We start from the raw sequence: 26391 nt of genomic DNA on the forward strand, positions 1-26391 counted from the left end.
CTTCCTCTCTCCTTCCGGTCCGCAGGCTGAAGGGCCTGGAGCAGATGACCAAGGCTACCATGCTGGGCCACCTGCTGCCAGTGCTGCTCACCTCTCTGATGCACCCCAACCTGCAGACACTCAATCTGGCTGACGCTCTCCTGCCCCAGCTAGTGCAGCTAGTCCTCTACACCAGCCAGGTGGGGGCTCTCAAACAAACACACCCGTCTCACCTCAATGTAGATATTCTTCTCTAGTTTAGAACGTCTGTCTGTCGTCTCTGGTTTCTGTGGTGGAAGATGGGTAGGCGTGTTGTGCTTGTTGATTATAGTTTGGAAGGAGAATTAGTATATATTTATAATATGGGTTTCTCCTGGTTATTTCCCAGACTGCTCTGCTGTTGAAGACCCAGTCTCCTCTCTTCACTGACAGCATTCCACTGGTAGGAGGGCCGCTGGGCCAAAAGACGCCTGCTGCTGATGACCGGTAAGAGTACACATGGTCCTCTGTAGGCAAGATTTATCAGGACCTTAAGCCTGATTTTCCAAGTGTGTTTGTGTTTCTCTGTCCCTGATGACTGACTTCCTCTGTCCCCGATGACTGCCTGACTTCCTCTGTCCTGCTCCAGCTTTAGAATTCTAGATGAGCGGGAGGAGCCAGGCTTCCTGACAGGCCTGAAGATCCCTGCCCCATGGGCTGCTGGGAAGACGGTGGAGACGGTCCACCCAGTGCGAGACAACTATAAGTTCAAAGAGACGGTACACATCCCAGGAGCACGCTGCCTCTACCTGCGCTTCGACTCCCGCTGCTCCTCGCAGTACGACTACGACAAGGTGACCAATCCCTGCACCTCTCCACCCCACATCACATTTCCATGTTAAAGCTATGTCATGGAGAAAAAAATTTATGAAATGTATGCTCTGGATAAGAGCGTCTGCTAAATGACTAAAATGTAATGTAAATGTAAATAACATGTCTAATCTAGTTTATCATTGCAAAGCTCTATGAGGAAGATATTTACTTGGTCTTTTCTCTCTGGTGTTCCAGTTGGTGATGTATGCTGGGCCCAACACTAACAGTCGCAAGGTGACCGAGTATGGAGGCAACACTCTGGGCTATGGCAGTCGCAGTGTCCTAGGGACAGGCTGGCCCAAAGACCTGGTCAAGGTGGAGGGGGACACAGTGACGTTCTCCTTTGAGATGAGGAGTGGGCGCGAGCACAACACCCCAGACAAAGCCATGTGGGGGTTCTCCTGCACTGTCCGAGCGCAGGTACACACAGCTGTGGAGTTAGATCACTGCACTGTTGTGAATAGAGCATGAGTTCTAGCATGTTGCTGCCATGTTTGACATACACACCCAGACATTGTTACGTAGATCTGTCTCTGTTTTCCCGCTACAGGAATCATCAGAGGATGTCTCTGGGGGTCTCCCCTTCCTGGCAGACCTGGCGTTGGGTCTGTCTGTACTGGCCTGCTCCATGCTCCGCATCCTCTACAACGGACCTGAAGTAACCCGAGAGGAGGACGCCTGCCATGACCTGCTCTGCTCCAAGCTGCTCCAAAGGTGACTCGGCATAAATGGAGGATGATACAGAGCACACATTATAGATGGCACGAATGCACTGCAATGTAGCAGCACAGTCATATACAGCTATAACCATCTAAATAATAACACCCTAGTAAAATAACACAGGTGACACCATGGCAGAGAGTGGGTACCAGGACAGCCGAGACTAAATGCTATCCATTTCCTCCAGGTGCCAATGGCAGGTGGAAGCTAATGGTGCCATCTCTCCAGCCCTAACCCCCAGTCCCTCTCCGCTACCCCTCACCATCGAGGAGGACCGGGAGTTCACCTACCCCTCTGACGTGCTCATCCCTCCCCCGGGCCTCATGCCTGGGGCCTACTTTGACCTGCCCCGCATCCGCCTGCCTCCAGGCATCATGAGCCGGCTACGAGAGGTGTCCGGCAGGGCGCGGCCACAGTTCCGTCCCAGCATCAAGTAAGAAGGGGTGACCATATATACCACATATACAACTGCCATTCCAATTCTATTTTAACTTCTATGGGCTAGGTGGAACGTTAGCGTCCCACCCGCCGTACACACTATCAACAGCCAGTGAAATAGCATGGCGCGAAATACAAAACAGCAAAAATGTCATTTTCTCAATCAACTATTTTACACCATTTTAAAGATAAACTTCTCGTTAATCTAACCACATTGTCTGATTTCAAAAAGTCTTTACGGCGAAAGCATAAAATTAGATTATGTTAGGACATAAACTTCACAAGAAAAACCATACAGCCATTTTCCAAGCAAGGACATGCATCACAAAAAACAAAAATACAGCTAAAATATTCACTAACCTTTGATGATCTTCATCAGATGGCACTCATAGGACTTCATGTTATACAATAATGTATGTTTTGCTCGATAAAGTTCATATTTATATCCAAAAACCCCATTTTACATTGGCGCGTGATGTTCAGAAAATGTATTCCCACCAAAACTTACGGTGAATGAGCACATCAATTTACAATAATACTCATCATAAACGTTGATAAAATTTACAAGTTATTGAAAGAATTGTAGATATACTTCTCCTTAATGCAACCACTGTGTCAGATTTTAAAATAGCTTTACGGAGAAAGCACATTTTTCAATATTCTGAGTACACAGCTCAGCCAACAAAGCAAGCTATACAGATACCCGCCAAGTTCTGGGGTCAACTAAACTCAGAATTAGTATTATAAATATTCTCTTACCTTTGCTGATCTTCGTCAGAATGCACTCCCAGGACTCCTACTTCCACATTAAATTTTATTTTTGTTCGAAATACTCCATATTTATGTCCAAATACCTCCGTTTTGTTCGTGCGTTCAGATCACTATCCAAAGGCATAACGCGCGAGCGTAAATCCAGACACGAAAAGTCAAAAGTTCCATTACCGTTCGTAGAAACATGTCAAACGTTGTTTACAATCAATCCTTAGGGTATTTTTAAGATAAAATGTCGATAATATTCCAACCGGACAATAGCGTATTCATTACAGAGGAAAAAGAAGGAGCGGTGCGCCAAACGTGCCCGCGCAGTAAACAACTCACTGGTCCCAGGCAGTCCACTCATTGACTGAGCTCCTATTTTCTGCCCAGTAACAGGAGAAGGATGAAACACGTTTCTAAAGGCTGTTGACAGCCAATGGAAACCTTAGGAAGTGCAACGTGACCCCACAGACACTGTAGTTTCGATAGGGATTCAAAAGAACAACTACAATTCTCAGATTTCCCACTTCCTGGTTGGATTTTTCTCAGGTTTTTGCCTGCCATATGAGTTCTGTTATACTCACAGACATCATTCAAACAGTTTTAGAAACTTCAGAGTATTTTCTATCCAAATCTACTAATAATATGCAAATATTTGACTCTGGGCCCAAGTATGAGGCAGTTTACTCTGAGCACGCTTTTCTTCCGAAAATGAAAATACTGCCCCCTATACCTTAAAAAGTTAACCAGTCATTACTGCCCATCCTCTCCCCCCTTTCTCTCTGACTTGCCCGTGTCAGGGAGGTGATCAGGCCAGACGTTATGGAGGAGGTCATAGTGTCGTCTGTGATAAAGCACCTGACGCTGGTGGATGCTCTCCAGTCGCTCGTCAACTTCCAGTACCGCGAGGAGCACGCTGAGGAGTACGACCTGCTCTGTAAGATCATGGCCGAGACTTTCAAGAAGATCAACGCCATGGAGCGCCAGCTGCAGGTACACAAGTGGCTAGTATAGTCTGCTTTTCCCTCTCCAAGTGTGTGTGTGTAGAACTTTGTTTGTTGCCATCCTTCAGAGTGTAGCAGAGCTGGAGCAGAAGTGGCAGAACGAGGTGGAGGAAGCTCAGCAGGGAAAGCTGGAGAACAATGCTCCTTTCTTCCACGACTATCACTTCTTTGAGGTAAGTATCCCTTCACCTCCGATTCTCATAAAGTTGTATGCTGTTCAGCAAATATAATTAGTTTTTGTTTCCCCAGAACAAAATGAAGGAACTAGAGTTGCTGTGTTCACTAAAGGAGGTCCCACTGGACTGGAGTGATTTGGAAAATGTTGTCCTCACACTGAGGTAAGACATTGGAGAAGAGCCACGTGACAATGCAGATGTTAAGACTGCTGAGGTAACATCTACATTGCTTAGATGACATATCTTCCTCCGTGTTGTCTTCTGGTTTATCGTCTACATTTGTCCACAGGGAGAAGTTCTTCCAGGAGGTGAACTCCGTCCACCTGAAGAGTGATGTGCCGCTGGCCAAAACCAAAGCCCTGATGAAGAGCCTGATGAACCGCACAGAGCTGTTGCTCCATGTCACCATTGCTCCTCACTGCAGAAGCCTAACCACCACACCTGCTGGCACGCCAGGTACCCCTCAGCTTACACCTCCTTACATAACTACCTTCCCAGCCTACTCCACCTCCCTAGCCTACACCTGTTTCTCTATACCCCTCTCCTGATTTACTTTGACTGCCTGTATGTAGTTTGATAAAATAGAGGTTACTGATTCTGACTTTTTGTTGTTGTGTGGCAGCCTGTAAGTCTGTGTCAGACACTAAGGCGGTGGTCCCCGGGGTGAAGCAGCCAGTCTTTCTGCGCAGCATGTCTGCACCCTCTGACCTGGAGATGATCGCCAACCAGGACCTGGAGTTCCCACACAGCAGCCAAAGGTTCACTGTCCACAAAAATCTCTTTGATACAGAGAAAGTGGATTACAAGCATAACTACACTAAGTTGATGATGGATGGAGAGAGTACTCACCCCTCTACGTTATTCTCCTCTACTGCAGGAGGCGACACCACCCCACCAGTCACCGTAGCAGCTCCTTCACACTGCTGCAGTCTCTAGCCATGGAGGACAGCCGGGACAAGCCAACGTACAGTGTGCTGCTGGGACAGCTCTTTGCTTTCATAGGGACCTTGCCCGACCAGTCTGTAAGTCCAGCCCTCCGTCACAGTCACTACACATTGAATTCTGTGTTTTTGGTGTCAAACAATTAAAGAAGTTGAGTCCATTCATATTTTACCCAAGTTCTGCCTCCTCCAGGTGTCCAGCAGCAGTTTCCTGTCTGCGGCTCAGACACGGTGGAGGCGGGGCAGCACGAGGAAGCAGGCCCTCGTTCACATGAGGGAACTGCTCACTGCCGCAGTCAGGGTAGGTGGGGTCACTCACCTGGTGGGACCTGTTACCATGGTGCTGCAGGGAGGGCCCAGGTAAGGCATGGACACACACTCACACACAAACCTACCATTAATATATCTTCATGGTTTGTTTTCATGAGGGAGAATTTATTTTACAATTCTAGTTATTGTTTCCTTTCACAATATAACAATGCAATTGAATTATATTTAACGCTAAACAATAACTTGACAGACATTAATATACAGTTGAAGTCGGAAGTTTACATACACCTTAGCCAAATACATTTAAACTCAGTTTTTCACAATTCCACTAAGTTGACTGTGCCTTTAAACAGCTTGGAAAATTCCAGAAAATGATGTCATGGCTTTAGAAGCTTCTGATAGGCTAATTGACATCATTTGAGTCAATTAGAGGTTTACCTGTGGCTGTATATCAAGGCCTACCTTCAAACTCAGTGCCTCTTTGCTTGACATCATTGGAAAATTCAAAGAAATCAGCCAAGACCACAGAAAAGTCTGACCTCCACAAGTCTGGTTCATCCTTGGGAGCAATTTCCTAACACCTGAAGGTACCACTTTCATCTGTACAAACAATAGTACGCAAGAATAAACACCAATGGACCACGAAGCCGTCATACCGCTCAGGAAGGAGACGTCTCCTAGAGATGAACGTACTTTGGTGCGAAAAGTGCAAATTAATCCCAGAACAACAGTAAAGGACCTTGTGAAGATGCTGGAAGGAACAGGTACAAAAGTATCTATAGCCACAGTAAAACGAGTCCTATATCGACATAACCTGAAAGGCCGCTGAGCAAGGAAGAAGACACTGCTCCAAAACCGCCATAAAAAAAGCCAGACTACGGTTTGCAACTGCACGTGGGTACAAAGATCGTACTTTTTGGAGAAATGTCTTCCGGTCTGATGAAACAAAAATTTAACTGTTTGGTCATAATGACCATCATTATGTCTGGAGGAAAAAGGAGGAGGCTTGCAAGCCAAAGAACACCATCCCAACCGTGAAGGACGGGTGTGGCAGCATCTTGTTGTGGGGGTGCTTTGCTGCAGGAGGGACTGGTGCACTTTTTACATTACATTTAAGTCATTTAAGTCATTATCCAGAGCGACTTACAAAATGGTGCATTCACCTTATGATATCCAGTGGAACAACCACTTTACAATAGTGCATCTAAATCTTTTAAGGGGGGGGGGGTTAGAAGGATTACTTTATCCTATCCTAGGTATTCCTTAAAGAGGTGGGGTTTCAGGTGTCTCCGGAAGGTGGTGATTGACTCCGCTGTCCTGGCGTCGTGAGGGAGCTTGTTCCACCATTGGGGTGCCAGAGCAGCGAACAGTTTTGACTGGGCTGAGCGGGAACTGTGCTTCCTCAGAGGTAGGGGGGCCAGCAGGCCAGTGGTGGATGAACGCAGTGCCCTTGTTTGGGTGTAGGGCCTGATCAGAGCCTGAAGGTATGGAGGTGCCGTTCCCTTCACAGCTCCGTAGGCAATCACCATGGTCTTGTAGCGGATGCGAGCTTCAACTGGAAGCCAGTGGAGAGAGCGGAGGAGCGGGGTGACGTGAGAGAACTTGGGAAGGTTGAACACCAGACGGGCTGCGGCGTTCTGGATGAGTTGTAGGGGTTTAATGGCACAGGCAGGGAGCCCAGCCAACAGCGAGTTGCAGTAATCCAGACGGGAGATGACAAGTGCCTGGATTAGGACCTGCGCCGCTTCCTGTGTGAGGCAGGGTCGTACTCTGCGAATGTTGTAGAGCATGAACCTACAGGATCGGGTCACCGCCTTGATGTTAGTGGAGAACGACAGGGTGTTGTCCAGGATCACGCCAAGGTTCTTAGCACTCTGGGAGGAGGACACAAGGGAGTTGTCAACCGTGATGGCGAGATCATGGAACGGGCAGTCCTTCCCCGGGAGGAAGAGCAGCTCCGTCTTGCCGAGGTTCAGCTTGAGCTGGTGATCCGTCATCCACACTGATATGTCTGACAGACATGCAGAGATGCGATTCGCCGCCTGGTTATCAGAAGGGGGAAAGGAGAAGATTAATTGTGTGTCGTCTGCATAGCAATGATAGGAGAGACCATGTGAGGATATGACAGAGCCAAGTGACTTGGTGTATAGCGAGAATAGGAGAGGGCCTAGAACAGAGCCCTGGGGGACACCAGTGGTGAGAGCGCATTTAACAACAACACTTCACAAAATAGATGGCACATGAGGAAAGAAAATGATGTGGATATATTGAAGCAGCATCTGAAGACATCAGTCAGGAAGTTAAAGCTTGGTCGCAAATGGGTCTTCCAAATGAACAATGACCCCAAGCATACTTTCAAAGTTGAGGCAAAATTACTTTAGGACAACAAAGTCAAGGTATTGGAGTGGTCATCACAAAGCCCTGACCTCGATCCTATAGAAAATGTGTGGGCTTAACTGAAAAAGCGTGTACGAGCAAGGAGGCCTACAAACCTGACTCGGTTACATCAGCTCTGTCAGGAGGAATAGGCCAAAATTCACCCAACTTACTTTGGGAAGCTTGTGGAAGGCTACCCGAAACGTTTGACCCAAGTTAAACAATTTAAAGGCAACGCTACCAAATAGTAATTGACTGTATGTAAACTTCTGACCACTGGGAATATGATGAAAGAAATAAAAGCTTAAATAAATCATTCTCTCTACTATTATTCTGACATTTCACATTCTTAAAATAAAGTGGTGATCCTAACAGACCTAAGACAAGGAATTTTTACTAGGATTAAATGTCAGGAATTGTGAAACTGAGTTTAAAGGTATTTGGCTAAGGTGTATGTAAACTTCCGACTTCAACTGTGTGTGTGTGTGTGTGTGTGTGTGTGTGTATATATGTATACATCTTCTAGATTTAGGACAGTCACTTCAGCCTTTTTTTCTTCTTTTTTACTGTCCTTTTTGCCATTTATGAATTTGTTATTCAATGCGTTTCTATGGGCTTTCGTAGTGAAGGCCAAAACTTATATTTGATTCCCCTAAAATATATACCTAAAGGGGTCCTCAAAATCAAATAGCTAAATGATCCCATAGTATGACAATCTTAAAACCATTCCATTTGCCAGCTTCACTTTTCCCTTCCCCAATGTCTTAGACTCTAAAGAATGAAATTGAAGAATCAGCTAGGACCCGGCATCTCTCATGGGGAGGAGCATCTGTTGTACTTTTTTGTTCCATTCCTCCTCTCAAAATGTAACTTCAAAGTATTTTTCCCATACAGCCTTTAGGCCCTTACAAGTTCCTGCGGTATGTGAGAAATCCTCTGCAAGTTATATCTTAACACTTATATTAGAATGTACAGTGAATTTGTTGTTTTTCTGTCTATCCTTAAACATACAATCTCTAAGCTGGAGATATCTCCAAAAGTTTTGTTTCTGTAAAATATACTTGTTCCTTAGTTCTTCAAAAGCGGTTCTTGATATAGACACCTAATGTTCTTTGTCCCCGTTCTATACCAATCTTTCCAGAAAACAATGTACTTTTATTTTCAATTTAGGGTTATTCCATAACGAAGCCGAGTTTGTCAAGAAAGGTGACGTTTTTTTTTTTCTCTTGTGAATCTGACTCCATATATTTTTTGTATGGGACATTCTGCAGTGCCACCTTTTGTTGACTCAAATAATCTGATGCTCCAAATGGGGCATTAAGTTGTTCCATGTCCACCCACATTGGCCTTTTAGAGGTCTCAATAAAGATAGGCTATTTGGGAAGTTATAAAGGCTTCTTGATATAATTTCATTTTGTGGAGCTTTATTCCTCACTTCTCAGTCTTTGCCTGTAATCTCGCTAGATTCATCCTGGCCGTTTTACCTGCCCAAATAAGCTCAGTAATCATTTTAAATCCACAGGTACAGACCGGTATGGACAGTGGTAACATGCTGATGACGTAATTGAGTTTAAGAGCCATGACCATCTTTGTAACCTGTATCGTAACCCATAATGAGATTTGTATCTTATCCCAGTTCTTAAACTTTACGTTTTTAGGGACCCATTGAAATCCCTAGTTGACAAGGTCATTTCTCAGACAATGTTTTGATAGGGGCTTTACCTTTATCTATGAAAATGTATTTACTAGGTCCAGTAAAGGCAATATGGAGAGATAGCAGGTCTGACATTAATAGTAATATGTTGTCTGCATAAAGCAGTTGTTTATTCTCCCAACCTCCCATAGTAACTAACCCCTTTGACTGATGCAGCCTAATGGCTTCGGCTAATGGTTCTAGTGCTATAATAAATAGTGAGAGACTGTGACCTTCGTGCCTCGCCCTACTGTAAATGGAGATGATTGTAATCCGTTAGTGACTACTATGAATTAGGGGTCGTTGTACATAAGTAAAAAAAAATATTCTGAAAGCCCTGTCCAATATCCAAATGTATTTTAGTGTATAATGCAGGAGAAATTCAATTTTATAAATGTATCTGTGTCCTCTGTGCAGGATCGAGGAGCTGACCTGTGGGGGAATGGTGGAGCAGGTGCAGGAGGCCTTTGGGGAGACTATGACGTCTGTAGTGTCCCTATGTGCCCGCTTCCCCATCGCTTGTTCTAACAGTATTGGCATGCTCTGCACCATCCCCTATACTAGGCAAGACAATTATTCTTCTTCCGAAATCCTCATGTTACTCTTGGAAAACAGCTTTGTTTGTTATTAGGAACAAACAACTCACCTCATTCTCCTGGCACCCAAAAATGCCTGACTTCCTAGAATTGCCATTCTCTAAACCCCCACACGTCTGCCCACGTGATGCTGTAGGAGTGAGGAGCAGTGCCTGGTGCGCAGTGGTCTGGTCCAGCTGATGGACCGCCTGTGCAGTCTGAGTGGCCAGAGGGACTGCAGCTCCAATGAGAAGCAGACCAAGAAGCAGAAGGTGGCCACCATGGCCTGGGCTGCGTTCCAGGTGCTGGCCAACCGCTGCATCGAGTGGGAGAAGGTGGAAGGTATGCAGATAAGTTATTGCCCCCCCCCAAAAAAAACTATCAGCTTGTGAAATGGGTAGCCCACTCCAAGAAATGAAGAGAACCTCAACGCTCAAGCAGAACATATGAGAATAATTTTCACTCAGATGTTTCCAATGTCTTGATACTGCGCTGTGCCTTTTAGCGAAAGAGGAAGGTTTGAAAGGACGTCTTCAGGGTCTACTAACAAAGTGAGGACAAAACGCAGACGAATAGTTGGAGGTTAAAGTTAGGCAAGCTTGACAAAAGTTGATTTAGGCCAATAATTCAGAAACAAGAGGAAAGATGGGTTTTTTCATGTCCTTTTGAATATAGATAATCAGACTTTAGGATGCAACCTCACTTTAGTGTTTTCTACAGAGAGCACAGTGTGTGGTAATGCTTACTACTGTAGAAATCCCTCTTCCCCCTCTCTTAAGGTGGTTCAACAGATGCGGTGCACTCAGGTCTGGCCCGGCAGGTGTCCAGCCTGCTGACCAACCACCTGGTCAGAGCCACAGAGTGCTGTGGGAACCAGGCAGCAGGGAACGATGCTCTGCAGGACGTCCTCAGCCTGCTCAACGACCTGTCCAGGTAACCACTAGCAAACAACAGGTCAAATACACCGTCAGTCTTCTTGTGTTCTGTGTTTGTGAAATGACTGTTGTCGCCTTCTAATTATCTATGATTGTCTGGCGTTCCTCCAGGAGCCACATAGGGAAAGCTATCCTGAGCCAGCCAGCCTGTGTGTCCAAGCTCCTGTCCCTGCTGCTGGACCAGCGGCCGTCTCCCAAGCTGGTGCTGATCATCCTGCAGCTGTGCCGCGCTGCCCTGCCCCTGATGAGTGTAGAGGACTGTGGCAACGTGGCGCTACCCTCCTGGAGCTACTCCATCAACACCCTGGATGCTGAGCAGCAGGACGCCACCGACCCCGCCTCACGCATCGCCGCCCTGCTCCTGGCCAAGCTGGCTGACTACGTAGTACCAGGTAGGAGCCTTTGGTCTTGACATGTTGGTCATGAGATATCTGTTAGACTGCTGTCTCTAACACCGTGTCCCTCACCAGGCTGCCAGACCCTGCTGTCCCCCAGCTCCTCAGAGCCAGACACCAGCCTGAGCCGCTCCAGCCCCAAGGGAACCCTGAAGTCAGATAAGGACGCTGGGGAGGAGGGCGAGGCTGTGGATGGCAAACTGTCCATCTTTATCCACAAGCGGGAGGACCAGTCCTCTCATGAGGTGCTACAGCCACTGCTCAGGTAAGACTCATCGTAATACCTCCTGAGACCTTTTAACTTCATGTGTGCCAAACCATCCATGCAGTCTCTCTGACACCTGTGCTTTTCCTCCCTGGTGGCCTGCAGCAGCTCAGAAGGCCGGCCGTTCCGCCTTGGAACTGGAGCCAACATGGAGAAGGTGGTGAAGATGGATAGAGACATGACCAAGGTCAGGCCTGTTTTAAAGTTTTCATGTGGCTGCAAATGTCATTGGGATGTCACCAAGTGAAAGAAGAATAGTGAAGAATTAAACCTAGTCAAGGCATATGTTTAAGAATCATACCATTTATTCCTGGCTCATCTGCTCCTTTCCCATCCCTCTCATTCACCTCACCAGAGTGGTAGCTGTGAGGTGATCACAGAGGAGGCTGCTGCCGCCCTGAGGAAGGCCAATAAGTGGGCCCAGTCTGGGCTGATAGTGAGCGTAGGCCCGCCTGTGGAGGCTCTGGTCCCGGAGGCTGCTGGAGGAGTCACCACGGGGGACAAGAAGAAGAGCGCTCAGACCGCTGTGTGTCGGGACAGGAACTCTGAACTGGCCAGGTCGGTGTGACACTCAAGCTGTGCAAGATTTATATTATGCATTTTGTAAAACCGTAATACCGGTGGAATTGAATCTGCTACACTAGTTCTAGTTAACCAGAGGGGAGAGCGGTTCTAACCGGTCTCCTCTCTCTCCCTCCACTGTTCAGGTCCGACCCGATCAGGCCCTTCATCAGTGGACATGTGGCCAACAGTATGGCTGCTGAGGTCATCGCCCTGCTGCACAGCCTGCTCACAGCTCCCGAGTCCAACACCGCCCAGATCTGGACCAGCACTGCAGAGAAGGTAGAGCACCCTCAGAATGCGTCGGTTTTAGAGGCAGCTGCAGCCATTCTAAGGTCTACTTGCAGATGCTAGAGCCATGTAATTCTAAGAATATACTGTATATGAAGATCATAGTGATAACGCATGGACTTACCGTTACTGATGACTGCACCAGGTGCTGTCCAGAGCGCTGATGTTCATCCCACAGCTGGGGAAGTATGCTGAGAGCATCCTGGAGAACGGTAGCAGCAGCGGCAGGAAGCTGGCTAAACTCCAGGCCATCGGCAGGCAGGCTGTGGCAGCACTCTGCGCCCTCGGAGGCTTCAAGGAGACCATCAAGATTGGCTCAGAGGTCCAGGTGGGTTAGGAGAGGAGCACAAGTTGATAGATCCATTAGAAGACTTAGCAGTACACCCTTAGCAACATGCATTGTCTCTGTGGTGAAATTAACATGCCGGGTACCTACAACACTATACCAGGCCAACAGTGCTGTGGGCAGGAAGAGCTATAGCAGTGAATGGTCAGTGCATGTTTCTCATCATGGTCTCTCTGCTCCCTTAGGTGGTGGGTAAAGGAGTGCTGGGCAGCGTGGGTGTGGTCATGTCCATCAACGAGCAGGAGGGCATTGCCACTGTGAAGTTCCCTTCCTGTGAGTACAGGAAGGCCTGCAAGGCCTCAGACATCCTGACGGTGCCCATCTCCCGCCTCTGCACTCCCCGCTCTGAGGTAAGAACAGGGAGGGTTAGAGAAGTCAGACACACATAATGTAATTTGACTGAAAATGATGAAAGTGCTTTAATGTTCGCTAGTAGACTAATTTAATGTTCTCTTCTCATCCCTGTCCCTCTCCCCTTCCCCTCTCTCTCTCCCAGGCGATGCCCCTCTACAAGCTGTCCATCACAGAGAAGGTGGTGCAGGCGGTACAGTCCATGCTTCTGCCACAGGAGGGCAGTCTGTCCATCCACTCCTCCCTCCCCGCCTCAGGAGATGGCTCCAGTCCTGTTATGGCCGCTGTCCGCCTGTTGGCTGAAATCAGGACCAGGTAAATTACTACTGAGGACATTACTTTGGTCATAACGTTTTTCTGCTCCGAAAGTGTGTCTCTGCACTAGGGCTGTGGCGGTCATGACATTTTGCCGGTTATTGTCATGCAAAAGAGTGCCGGTCTCATGGTAATTGACCGTTAATTAACATAAACACGTTTAGCTTTTCCAGGCCTCCACGCATACAAGCAGCATACAAGCAGCATACAAGCAGCATACAAGCAGCATACAAGCAGCATACAAGCAGCATACAAGCCGCTGAAGGAGCTTTTGGAACATCTTAATTAAAAAAATGTCTAAATCAATTTAATATACACATCACAATAAAGCCATCATTTATTTTAGACAGGTCTAAAGAAACACTATGATATGAAGGAAGAACAGAATATGAGTTGGCCTACTGTGTGTTATCTGGCTATGCACCATGCTGTATGCTTGCTTGTTCATTTAGCAGACAAGACATGCCTATAAGTTCTGTGCCATTATTTAATATTATATGATTTATAGTAAGAACAATATAATTGAACTTAGAAAGGATTTTTTTCCCATTCCGGAGCGAGTGCACATATGAAGTGGCTATGTTGAGCGTAAAATGTATCATTTGAAACCAGTCCTATACACTAGATTTAGAGTTATTTGGCAACTTTAGTTGTGAATGATACAAACCTTTAGAATGTCTTAGAAATCAAAACATATATGGGCTGCATGATGCGACTATCGGCTATTGATGATTTGCTTGTGCTCTGTTCCTCAGGGTTGGAAAGCCCATGGCATACAGAGTTTCACTATAATTGTATGCTAACTCTGTAAGCTGCCCTGCACAATCAATGAACCAACAGTATCGCCTAGGCCTATACGTGGCTCATGGATAGAACATTTTGGAACATAGCAAAAAATCCATCCAGTATGCATAATAATACAGTCCACACGCAAAGGCGATTTACTAGAATTTGTATAGGCTAGACCAACAGGTTAAGAAATGTTGCAAATGTATTAAAAAATAAAAACAAAAAGGCCACATTTACATAAGTATTCAGACCCACAGGTGGACTCCAATCAAGTTGTTGAAACTTTTCAAGGATGGTCAATAGAAACAAGATGCACCTGAGCTTAATTTCGAGTCTCGTAGCAAAGGGTCTGAATACTTATGTAAATGTGGCCTTTCTATTTTTATTTTTTAATACATTTGCAAAATTTCTTAACATGTTTTTGCTTTGTCGTTAAGGGGTATTGTATGTAGATTGCTGAGGATTTTTTTTTATTTAATCCATTTTAGAATAAGGCTGTAACGTAACAAAATGTGGAAAAAGTTTAAGGTGTCTGAATACTTTCCGAAAGCACTGTATATTTGTTTTGCTTAGTTAGTATTGAGGGTTACATGTGTGTGTTCCAGGGCATGTCTGGTGATGGCCCAGCTCCTGGAGGACAGCTCATTCTGTGAGGAGTTCATTCAGCAGTGTCCTGCTGCTGTGGAGGTGCTCAACCTAGTGGCCCAGGAGTGCAGTCCCGGTGAGTGACCACCCACTCTCACCCAGTAGCATAGTGCTCAATTACGAGACTTTACTTTCCTATATGACAGTAGTATTGATTGTGTGGAAGGAAGTATGGCTGCTGTGTGTAACAGTGTGTCTGTGTTGTGCAGGGGAGCGTCTCGGCATGGTTGAAGCACAGTGTGAGCGAGTGAGGATGCTGTACCGAGACTGCGCTCGCCCGCCACCCCCTCCCCTCCAGACAGACCGGCGCCAGGTGGGTTTCACTGTAGCCTCTCAACTCATTTATCTACTGAGATCTACTGATTTTAATAATGGACATAAAACCATATTAGGAATTTTTCATTGATGAAGGGATTCCGATTGAGATTTGTAGGGCCAGTCTCCTAATTCTCTCTGCTCTGCTCCGTACCTCTCCCTAGCCCAAGGAGATGACGTGGTGTCCATCTAGGGTGTTCCCTCCAGTGCGTGCCTGCGTATTCTCATCCCGTCTCACCTCTGTCACCTTCCTGGCCGACCCCAGTGCTGGAGGAGGCCTGCCCAGGGGAACGTTCATCTATGCCACCTCACCTGTTCCTGTTCAGGTGGGCACCGCTATGCTAACTAGATGTCTTGGGAATGGCACTGGGTTTTATATGAATGACAAATCAGTTTTGCCTGCTTATGAAGCAGGCTGACTAATTTGGAATCTTAAAATTCCTCTCCCTCTTTTTCCTGTAGGCGCCTTCCTTTTACTGGGAGATAGAGATAGCCTCCTATGGAGACTCAGAAGATGACAGTGGTCCTATTGCGTCTTTTGGCTTTGCCACAGAAGCAGAGAAGAGAGACGGAGCGTGGACCAACCCTGTTGGCACCTGCCTCTTTCACAAGTATGTGTTCATATGGATTTTACAGCTGTAATCTCTGAGGTTTCCCACTGCCCTGTCTCTGACTGAGTGCTGACCTTTCTCTCTTTCTTTCCTTTCTGTTTCATCCTACCCCTGTCTCTGTCTCGGTGTTTCACCCTTTCAGTAATGGTAGGGCTGTGCACTATAATGGCTCCAGTCTGCTGCAGTGGAAGAGTGTGAGGCTGGACGTGGCCCTACTTCCTGGTGAGATAGGAAACAATCCTTTTTATCTAATTTCATAATATCACCTACCTCCTATTTTTCCCATCATTCATTTTACTTTTTTTTTTACTTATGCCAACCAATATATGTATTGCATATTTAACAGATATTGGTGAAACATCTGATTTTGAACTCCATGTATCTTGGATGGTGACCATTCTCTCCCTGCCTATAGGTGATGTTGCAGGAATTGGCTGGGAGCGCTCAGAGGGCACCCCTCCACCCCCTGGCCAGGCCCCTAAAGGGCGGGTCTACTTCACCTACTGTGGCCAGCGCCTCAGCCCCTTCCTGGAGGACGTAGCAGGGGGCATGTGGCCTCTGGTGCACATTCAGAAGAAGGTGGGCCTTTATGCCTGGACATGTCAAGCAAGATTTAAAGTCCAATGAATGCAGCTTATGTTTGTCATGGTGTGTGTTGTATTTTGTTTAGAACACAAAGATTCGTGCCAACTTCGGTTGCCGGGCGTTTGCGTACGCAGAGGGCCAAGCACACCGCAACGCTGCTGACCTCTGTGTTGACTTGGCAGAAGAAATCAGCGCTAACTTTGAGGCCCTCCCCTTCGCCATGGCATCTGACAGCGACAATGATGCGGGTGCCAGTGTGGCATCTGACTCTGGCTCCCACGGACCCCCCTGTCGGATCGCCGCAGTAGCAGTTGCCCAGCAACGTATGTTCCTATCACCTTCCCCCTTCCTGCACCAAACGAACGTGTCTTAGTTTAAACCTTTGACCTGGTTTGGTGTGCCTGATGTTCTGGTCCCATCTGGTCACTTAACCTAAAATATATTGTTTTACTTAACCTGGTGTTATTTCAGTCCTCTGTTATGTTTGCTGTTTGGTCAATCCCACTACAGCTAACCCTCACCCTCCTCACTGTCTGGTCTGTGTGTATGTGTGCGTCCCAGTTGGTAGCGTTTGTAAGAACTGGCTTTGTTGTTTGTCCTCCCCTGTCGGGACAGAGTACAACAGTGACTCATCATGCCACTACAAGGTGGAGCTGAGTTACGAGAACCTGGTCACCTCAGGGCCTGACGCACACCCCCCGCCTATTGCTGATGACGAGAGTGATGACGAAGATGATGACGATGTCCCAAGGGTGAGTTGAAAGTCTTGCTGAGAAGAGCTGACAAATACCATATTTACTTAACTTTTTGGTATCCAGATTTTTCAGTGGGCATGAATGTACTGCTGTCCACCCCCCACCCCCTCCCAGGAGGACCACTATGCCCTGCTGGTGAAGGCCTGGGAGACAAAGGTGTTCCCCACCATCCGCCGACGCTTTCGCAACGAGGCAGAGAGGAAGTCTGGTCTGGACCAGATCAAGGGAGCACTGCAGCTGGGTGAGAATTTGGATACAAAATATTTTTTTCTCACCCATCTATACACAATACCCCATAATGACAAAGTGAAAACATTTTTTTTATCTTTGCAAATTTATTGAAAATTAAATATCTCATTTTCATAAGTATTCACACCCCTGAGTCGATACATGTTAGAATCACCTTTGGCAGCGATTACAGCTGTGAGTCATTCTGGATAAGTCTCTAAGAGCTTTCCACACATGATTGTACAATTATTCTTTTTAAATTTATTCAAGCTCTGAAGTTGGTTGTTGATCATTGCTAGACAGCCATTTTCAAGTCTTGCCATAGATTTTCAAGCCGATTTTAGTCCAAACTGTAACTGGGCCACTCAGGAACATTCAATGTAGTCTTGGTAAGCAACTCCAATGTATATTTCGCCTTGTGTTTTTAGGTTATTGTCCTGCTGAAAGGTGAATTTGTTTTCCTCTAGGATTTTGCCTGTGCTGAGCTCTATTCTGTTTCTTTTTATCAACAAAAAAAACTCCCTAGTCCTTGCCCTGTCATGTGGCCTCATGGTGAAATCCCTACTCGGTTTCCTTCCTCTCCGTCAACTGAGTTAAGGACATCTGTATCTTTGTAGTGTATTGATACACCATCTATAGTGTAATAACTTTACCATGCTCAAAGGGACATTCAATATCTGCTTATTTTTACCCATCTACAATTATTTGTATGTGTGGGGTACAGAGAGGAGGTAGTTATTAAAAAATCATGTTAAACACTTATTACACACATAGTGAGTCCATGCAACTTATTATGTAACTTGTTAAGCACATTTTTACTACTGAACTTATTTAAGCTTGCCATAAGATAGGGGTTGAATACTTATTGACCCAAGACATTTCAGCTTTTTCATTTTGTATTAATTTGTAAAAATTCTGTGTAGGCCAGTATCACAATAAATTCAGGCTGTAAAACAACAAAATGTGGGAAAGGTTTGGGACACTTACTGAAAACTAGGTGGTGAAAGAGGTGGGAAACCCTGTAGCTCCATTTTTAAAGAGCAACTCTCTATTGACTCCACTGTTTGACCTTTTTAAAACAAAGTGAAGATGTTCTTTGACGTTTGTTATTTCGTGGTGTTTTTATTGTATATGTTTTGCAGGCATGGTTGACATAGCCCGGCAGACAGTGGAGTTCCTGTATGAAGAGAACGGGGGCATCCCCCGGGACCTCTACCTCCCCACCATCGAAGACATCAAGGAGGAGGCCAACAAGTTCACCATCGACAAAGTCCGCAAAGGTCCCCTGCAATTGCACACAACACAATGCTAGAGGCCTTAGTTATGGAATCATTTCAGTTTTTCTTCTGGATCAAAAAGGGACTTAGGGCGTGGCAGGGGGCGTGGTTCGGGCGGCTGAATTTTAGAGAATATTTTAGAGGCCCTCATCTTGGAGGTGTCGAATTCTTTACATTTTTAAGCCAATTTCCTGCAGTTCTACAAATTTTTTTTGCTCAAATGTAATAAAGTCGATACTGCTAAATTCCTTGTTTTAGTGATTGTTAGTTCTCAAATATTTTGTTATAAAATAATATATATATAGGTCCATTTATCTTTTCTACATAATTTATATCTTGTTTAAGTTTACACTGAAATAGTAAAAAAAAATAAAAAATACTGTTTGGACTTAGGCGGCCCGCCCAAGGATTTCAATGGCAGAAAAATCCCTGCCTTTATGTAACATCAACTTTGACCCTTACTTTAATTAAATACATTAGTAAACACAGGAATTTTCCCGATAGCTGGTTTAAACATGTTTTTTTTATTCACCCTTTATTTAACTAGGCAAGTCAGTTAAGACAAATTCTTATTTACAATGACGGCCTACACCGGCCAAACCCAGACAACGCTGGGCCAATTGTGCGCCGCCCTAAGGGACTCCCTATCACGTCCGGTTGTGATACAGCCAGGAATCGAACCAGGGTGTCTGTAGTGACGCCTCAAGCACTGAGATGCAGTGCCTTAGACAGCTGCGCCACTCGGGTCCACACAGAGCACAATTACATTTTTTGCAATATAGATCTCTAAACATTATCATTATGTACACTGATATGCTGTAGTGTTACCCGGCTTTGCCCTTACATATGTGTCCTCTTCTCAGGTTTGACCGTGGTCATCCGCTCTCCAGACAGCAACAACACCAACAGCACCACAGGCGGAACAGCCCTGCCCAAGTTTGCCATCCGAGGAATGTTGAAAACCTTCGGCCTGCACGGAGTGGTTCTGGACGTGGACTCTGTGAGTGTAGAACATCCGAACTTCACAGTTCATAGAAACAAAGCGATGAGAAGTTGAGCTTTGTCTCTTTTGATAGTGTGTCAATGATCTCTCTCACTCTGTGTGTATGCCCAGGTGAATGAGCTGGTGCAGGTAGAGACGTACCTGCGCAGTGAGGGGGTGCTGGTGAGGTACTGGTATCCCATTGAGATGCTGGAGCGCCCCCCTGCTGGATCGCGCCGTACTGCTGCCAATGGCCTTGTCAATCTAGACAGCAGTAACATCCAGATCCACAGGTAACACACACACACGCTAACACTTACACTCCTACACACATTCTGAAATAACACGGCTAAGAACTATAAATCGTCCTCCGTGGCCTGCTGTGTTTCAGGGAGCTTCTGCGCTGTGAGAGTGCCCTGGCTAGGCTCTACTGTCGCATGGCTCTACTTAACATCTTTGCCCCGAAAAGCCCCCACACCTTCACCCGCCTCTTCCATATCCCAGCCGTTCGAGACATCACCCTGGAACACCTGCAGCTGCTGTCCAATCAACTTCTGGCTCCGCCTCTGCCTGGTAAGTGGACTTTCTCCAGATGAGATGATAATCCACAGAAAGTAATGGGTTAAATAGAATAAAGTTAGAACAATGAATGAAATAAGAAGGTCTACACTGAAATAGATTTTTAAGTGTATGGAGTCGCTCTTTCCATTATCTGTGTGCTGTGTTGTTCTCTTTGTCCTGCAGATGGCACCATCAGCTCCAGCTCCATCCTGCTGGCCCAGTCTCTACTCCACAACCTGCAGGGCCAGAGCTGCTCTCCCACAGATCTGTTCTACCAGGGCAACGCACAGCCCATCAGGGAGTGGCTCACCGTGGCCATCACCCGTGCCCTGCACCAGGGGGAGGAGAGCCTGCTGGAGCTCACCAAGCAGATCTGCTGCTTCCTACAGGTTAGCTCCCGATTCTGTGGCTCAATGTATATTTCCCCAGGGACGAAGATATTTTGCTTTTAACGTAGTTAATCTTGATTTCCCTTGTTCCGTTATGTAGAATGCACCAGAGCAGTTCATCTCAGAGGACTTCCCGGTATCAGAATCAAAGGTCAGCATGGATGTCAACTTCCCGGGTGCTGCCTTCGTGATCATCTCCTGCAAAGAGAGCCAACTAGGCTGCCGTAAAGAGTGAGCTAATTTAACACATTTACCTTTTTCTAAGTTAAACCCATTAACCTTGATGACTCTAGATGCCTAACAGTGACCCATTTTCTGCCTCTCTATTCCCCCCCCCCCCACACACACACACACACACACACACACACACACACACACACACTAGCTCCTCCCTGTACAAAGCCCCATGGGCGCGGGTCATGGTTTATGGCCTGGGTCACAAGGTGCGCAGGAACGGCCAGCTCAACCTAATGGAGGCTGTGTGCTACCCTCTGGATGCCTCACCCTCCAACACAGGCCTCACCCCCCCTCCCACCACCAACCAATACCCCACTGTCATCATCCCCACTGACAAAGTGCACATCAAACTGGGTAAGTGCTTGATCTCCCTTAGTCCTGGCTTACAGTAATAGCTTCTTTCAGCTTGTGTATGTTCTAATTAGGGTTGGCACAATTATCACATAACTGTGTAACCGACAATTATGACAACCGTGAACAAAAATAATAATCGTCTTAATACATCAATTTTAGGAGAAGGAGGATTCAACTTCATATTCAAGTAGATACTGTTTACCCAATAGCAATTTTACATTTTTACATGAAGTGGGTAAAGTGGGTCATAATTTTACGAGCAGAACGGCATGGTCTGGAGGAGAAGCTTGATTTCCAAAAGTTGCAAGAGGTCAAGACTATTTGTTTTTTAAACTGGGGTGTCACCAAAGCTGTGTTGTGTTCATTAGGTGTGTCTTGGCTAATTTTTAAAGATGTATTACAAGCAACAAAATGATGACAATAACCGTGGCCATTTCCATGACAATTAATCACTACCCAAAATTCCATAATCGTCACAGCCCTGGTTCTTATTGTTTCTTTCTGTTTCGCATGATTACCATGTATTTGTAATAGGTTGTTTCACTGTCTCGCTCTCTGTCTCTCAGGGGTGTCGCCCCCTCCTGGTGCGGTGCTGGTGCTGCACTCCCTGCCGCTGGAGTTCCCCCTGGCTATGGCATTTGCTGAGCAGCTGCTGACGTGGAAGCTAGGGGAGAGCAGTGAGTGCTCTGAGGAGGAGTTGGACACTGTGCCCTCCTCTGTGCTGCTGCAGGTAGTGGAGCTGCTGGGTAAGTGCTACACTTCCATAAAATCTCTTCTCTTTGAAATGTCTGCATCCATGGCTTTAGGTGTCCAACATGTCTGAACATTATTTCCATAACCCTCAGTCCCTTGTTGTGACTAATTTTGCATCCTGTTTTGTGCTTGACAACAAGTTGGTCTCCATTTTCAAATAGTTTATTTTACCCCTCTCTCCCTGTCTGTGGTGTTATAGGTGGACTGTTATGGACCACAGATCTGGCACCCTGCATCAAGGAACTCTCCTTCCACCTGCTGGCTGAGCTCTTCCGTAAGATTCACCACCTGGAGCAGCGTAAGAGCCCTGCAGGCCTGTCCAGCTCCATCGCCTTGCTGCTCAACCCCTGCCTGGCTGTGCTCATGGCCCTGCAGACGGAGCTCCGCAAGCTGTATGACCGGGAGACCCAGGGCTGGGTGGCTGCAGGGGCCGGAGCAGGGTGTTCCTCTGGCGGTGGTGGCCTGGCCCTGGGGGCCGAGCAGAGCAGGTTCTCCACCTACTTCCACGCCCTGATGGAGGTGTGCCTGGCTGTAGCTGAGGTCACCCTCCCCCTCAACATGGGGTGCTCAGGAGTGGGAGCTCTGTCCTCCACCAGTGCCCCTAACCTCAGCGACTCCTCCTCATCCTCCTCCTCCTCCCCAGGCCAGACCCCCCAGAGCCCCAGCCTGCTCTCCAAGCGTAAGAAGGTGAAGATGAAGCGAGAGCGTGCAGCAGCAGTGGCGGCGGCCTCAGGGAAGAGGGGTTCTGCTGGAGGGGCTCGCCTGTCAGAGAGCGACAGTGCCCTGCTCAACATGGCCGGTAGTAAACCTGAGGACATGCTGTGGTTCCACCGTGGCCTCACCCTGCTCATGATCATGCGTCACCTGGCCAACAAGGACCCCCAGGGGCTGAGTGTGACAAATGATGCTGTGACTGACGCCTACCAGGCCCTGGTGGGACCTACCTCTCACAGCCGTCTGCTGGTGCTCTCTGGCATCCCCACCCACCTGGAGGAGGCTGTGGTGCGCAGCGCCATCCGCAGGGCCTGCAACGCCCACGGGGGGCTCTTCAAGGATGAGATCTTCATCCCCCTGCAGGAGGACCACCCCAAAAAGTCCAAGGCAGGAGCTGGGGTGTCCACCTCTCTGGATGGCAAAGCAGCCCCCGAGCCTGAGCGTCCATTCCCGAGCAACGAGAGCCCAGACAGCTCCAGCAGCGTGACTCCAGCCATGAGTGTCTCAGCCTCGGCCTCCACGAGCCAGACCTCAATCTGCAGCTCCTCGCAGGGGGGCGTGTCCCGCACCGCCAGTGAACTCTCTGTGGACCAGGAGCTGCTGGCTGCCCCACCTCTCACCCCAGCGGCTGCAGCCTCGGCCGTCCCCTCCCCACAGCAGGGCCCACTTGATCCCCACACGGTGTCCAGCCAGGAGAGCCTCGATATCTCCCTGTGCAGCACGGGGAGCCTGGGCAGTCTGGGCAGCCTGGGGGAGCCTTTGGACAGCGCAGAAACAGCCTCTGTTTCAGACGGGGGCTCCATGTACACAGTCACCTCTCTGGACAGCAACGCCATTTTGGCCCGGCCCATTAAAGGCTATGCCGTCATAGAGGTGGGTCGCAAGTGCATTTTACACTGAAAACGTAATATATTGTTTATCGTTTTCTTTTTTCTTTGAACTTTGATTTGATGGAGACAGACTTGCATGTCCTTCTGTTGTGCATATACTGAATGTAGGTTCGCGCCCGGGCCAAAGTGGAGAAGATCCGTGCTAGCCTCTTCAACAGCAGTGATTTGATTGGCTTATCCAGCCTGGAGGGTGAGGAGGAGCTGATGGAGCTGACTAATGAGGAGATCCTCACAGCCTCCAGTGTCAACCAAAGCCTGTTTGACACACAGGGTAGCTCCGCCCTCGAGGACTACTTCCTGGACAAGTCTCTCAGAGGTTGTTAGTAGTATACTCTTTACCTATGTTTAACCACCTGTATTCAACCAATACCGATAAAGGGGTCATCATCTTTTCTCCTCCTATGTTACCAGGGGACAAGTTGGTGCCAAATGCGCGAGACGTGCTGACGGACATCTATAAGAGTTGTGTCCACTCAGAGCAGATGCTGAGCCTCACGCCAGCCAAGCCTGTCAAAGTGTCAGACATCTACCTGAGCAAAGAGCAGATCAACTCCCAGACCCCTGGAAACCTCCTCCATGTCTTCTTCACTCACATACGGCCACCTAAGAAGGTGCTGGAGGACCAACTGACGCAGGTTGGTACACCACACATGAGAGTGCTTGAACACACAAACTTGAAATATAGATATTATATGCTTAATTGACCCTGCCTCATCCACATGATTACACACATACTCACATCTATATGCATCTGCAGCCATGTTTGTCTGAGCATTGCTATATGTTCCACAGATTCTGCGTAAATATGGCACCACCAAGCCCAACAAGAACAAATACAGCAAGGTGGGTAAGGAACAGCACGCAGTCAAGGTGGTGAGCACCAAGAGACCCATCACCAAACCACCCAGCAAGGAGAAGTCTGTGCTCAACAGCGTCAGGTGAGTTTTAGCCCTCACCACACACACAATGCCACCCTGAAAGCCATTTTCCTAAATAGTTTCCACCCACACTTTTAAATTAGAGGCTTTGTAATTGCAGAAAGTAATGGGTTTCAAAATTATACTCCCCCTAAGATGCTTTTTTCAACGCTTCCCACGCTCAAATGTGTTACTTAAATAGCGAGTCTTTCAAATTAACTTCTCATATTTAGAAAAACAGAATTGCAATAAAGACTATACCCTGTGGTTTCTTCATCCACTTACAGAAGGAAAATGGAGAGTGATTAAAGTTGGCTTATTATGCATAATCATCATATCAAGACTCATTCAGTATGCTGCCATGTCATCCATGACATTTGTCAGTACTCATTTAGACAGACATTTTCCATTGGCCCCTGTCCCTGACTTCTTTCCATGTCTCTATCAGGACTGCACTGAGTGAGAAGAGTGTACTGAAGCCCAAGTCCCCTGAAAAATCCAGGCCTGATGAGAAAGACATAGAGAAATCTCCTGCCAAGAAGCCTGAAGGTACTGACGCTCTGTACCCTCTCGTGTTACCTACATGTATCTCTCACTTGAGTTGATTAAGATTTCCCTCAAGTTAGAATGTAGATGTGCAAATTCATGTATTTATATATGTCTCCTCCCTCACCCCTCTGACGTAGTCCCAGAGGAGAAGTACCTGACTCTGGAGGGATTCCATAAGTTTGCTGTGGACCGGGCCAAGCAGGACATCCGTAGCGTGTGGAGGGCCATTCTGGCCTGCGGTTACGACCTCCACTTTGAAAGGTGAGCTTGGTGACACACCCCCTTCTAGCCCTTGCAGTCAGCCTATGGCAGGTCACCCCCCCCCAAGCCCCTGCAGGCAGCCTGGGGATGGAAGGTCACATTCTTAGCTGAGTGGGGAACGGAACACACATGACTGGAGGAGGTTGTACACATTCAGAGCATGGAACACACTGTGACTGTTACGTCAGCACATCACATATTTACACATGATGTACTCTAAGAAAATATATTTTTCTTGAATTATCTGCATTGCACACTATACTGCACTGTACAGTGCGTAATCAGAGAAATTCAGCTTGGGTAAGATTAAGCCATATGTATGAAGAGGGTCTTTTCATATCTTGTGGCTGTTCCCCTCCTCTTCTGTTTCCAGGTGTACCTGTATAGACATGCGTCACGCCCAGAAGGCTTGTAGGAGGTGGAGTCTAGAGATGGATGTAGCGTTGGTTCAGTACATCAACAGGCTGTGTGGTCACCTGGCCATCACACCTGCCAGGCTGCACCCCCACGAGGCCTATCTGGACCCCAGTGACATCGCTGATCCACGCGTGGCCTGTCTCCTCAGTATGTGACCTACTCACTAACAGACCGCGTCATCAGTTTACATACGCAAGCTATTTTTACATGTTTGTATGGCATCGAACGTCAGTAAACATGAGTGTGTGTGTTTACATGTACATGGTTAGTGGGTGGGTGTGTGGATGGGTATGTGTGTTGCTGTGTTCACATTTCCCTTCTCTCTTGTGTGTGTGTGTGTGTGTGTGTGTGTGTGTGTGTGTAGATGTGCCTGTGGAGAACTTGCGTCTACGCTTTGCTCTACTGCAGTCTCTCAACAACACCCTGGAGAGTTTCTTCCTGCCGCTTGTGGAGCTGAGGCAAACACACACCTACCAGAACAGCATCGCAGCACTGCTCTGTGGGGCCAAAGGTGACACACACATAACAATAACGTCTCAGCACAGCTTTGTCAGGTCAAAGGCACACAGTGTGCTGTATGTGGGTCATTAAGGACTGGTTTTGTATCAGGGCATTGACCTGTTGATAAATCTTTAAAACGTTTTGCATTGTGACTGCCTCTGGGGGTCTAGGTGGGGCATATGAACTAGAGGTCTTCATAGGTCAAAAAAGTTCCAAAATGGATCCGTAGCTTTCCCACCCGACCCGATATGCATAAATAAAGTTAAATGGAGAACCGTTCCAAATGGACCCGAGGACAGTCCACTAAATGCATCAGGGCATTGCATGCATTATAAGTGTCGACTATATGTTATTAATATTTAAAAAAAGAAATATTAACCCTCTAGTGTTTAAGCCGGGGGAGGGGGTCTAAGCTAACATGG

The 26391-nt window shown here is 47.2% G+C and overlaps 1 protein-coding gene across 7 annotated transcripts in view; it reads left to right on the forward strand.

Annotated features, from left to right (window-relative positions):
* The window catches only part of LOC106585296 (putative E3 ubiquitin-protein ligase HECTD4), a 61260-nt gene that overhangs the window by 24547 nt on the left and 10322 nt on the right, over positions 1–26391 (forward strand). For 4 of the 7 annotated variants that reach the window (XM_014171366.3, XM_014171368.3, XM_014171367.3 and 1 more), the window contains exons 19-67: positions 26–179; positions 368–465; positions 608–812; positions 1027–1251; positions 1382–1545; positions 1739–1984; positions 3546–3738; positions 3818–3922; positions 3999–4087; positions 4215–4381; positions 4548–4683; positions 4803–4947; positions 5060–5226; positions 9623–9769; positions 9938–10122; positions 10560–10713; positions 10827–11107; positions 11186–11375; positions 11481–11562; positions 11731–11933; positions 12083–12218; positions 12373–12555; positions 12759–12923; positions 13070–13239; positions 14634–14749; positions 14883–14986; positions 15153–15314; positions 15451–15599; positions 15742–15821; positions 16015–16178; positions 16270–16507; positions 16746–16936; positions 17054–17180; positions 18310–18447; positions 19308–19444; positions 19559–19719; positions 19818–19999; positions 20171–20376; positions 20477–20607; positions 20762–20967; positions 21534–21713; positions 21920–23307; positions 23433–23640; positions 23736–23959; positions 24117–24262; positions 24690–24790; positions 24928–25051; positions 25425–25615; positions 25833–25979. In XM_014171366.3, coding sequence (XP_014026841.2) covers positions 26–179; positions 368–465; positions 608–812; positions 1027–1251; positions 1382–1545; positions 1739–1984; positions 3546–3738; positions 3818–3922; positions 3999–4087; positions 4215–4381; positions 4548–4683; positions 4803–4947; positions 5060–5226; positions 9623–9769; positions 9938–10122; positions 10560–10713; positions 10827–11107; positions 11186–11375; positions 11481–11562; positions 11731–11933; positions 12083–12218; positions 12373–12555; positions 12759–12923; positions 13070–13239; positions 14634–14749; positions 14883–14986; positions 15153–15314; positions 15451–15599; positions 15742–15821; positions 16015–16178; positions 16270–16507; positions 16746–16936; positions 17054–17180; positions 18310–18447; positions 19308–19444; positions 19559–19719; positions 19818–19999; positions 20171–20376; positions 20477–20607; positions 20762–20967; positions 21534–21713; positions 21920–23307; positions 23433–23640; positions 23736–23959; positions 24117–24262; positions 24690–24790; positions 24928–25051; positions 25425–25615; positions 25833–25979 — 9191 coding nt within the window. The remainder of the gene's footprint in view (positions 1–25; positions 180–367; positions 466–607; positions 813–1026; positions 1252–1381; positions 1546–1738; positions 1985–3545; positions 3739–3817; positions 3923–3998; positions 4088–4214; positions 4382–4547; positions 4684–4802; positions 4948–5059; positions 5227–9622; positions 9770–9937; positions 10123–10559; positions 10714–10826; positions 11108–11185; positions 11376–11480; positions 11563–11730; positions 11934–12082; positions 12219–12372; positions 12556–12758; positions 12924–13069; positions 13240–14633; positions 14750–14882; positions 14987–15152; positions 15315–15450; positions 15600–15741; positions 15822–16014; positions 16179–16269; positions 16508–16745; positions 16937–17053; positions 17181–18309; positions 18448–19307; positions 19445–19558; positions 19720–19817; positions 20000–20170; positions 20377–20476; positions 20608–20761; positions 20968–21533; positions 21714–21919; positions 23308–23432; positions 23641–23735; positions 23960–24116; positions 24263–24689; positions 24791–24927; positions 25052–25424; positions 25616–25832; positions 25980–26391) is intronic. The other 3 variants (XM_014171370.3, XM_014171372.3, XM_014171371.3) reach the window with 1 other exon arrangement.

This window comes from Salmo salar, chromosome 24 (assembly GCF_965601325.2).
Source record: "Salmo salar chromosome 24, fSalSal1, whole genome shotgun sequence".
Lineage (NCBI taxonomy): Eukaryota > Metazoa > Chordata > Actinopteri > Salmoniformes > Salmonidae > Salmo > Salmo salar.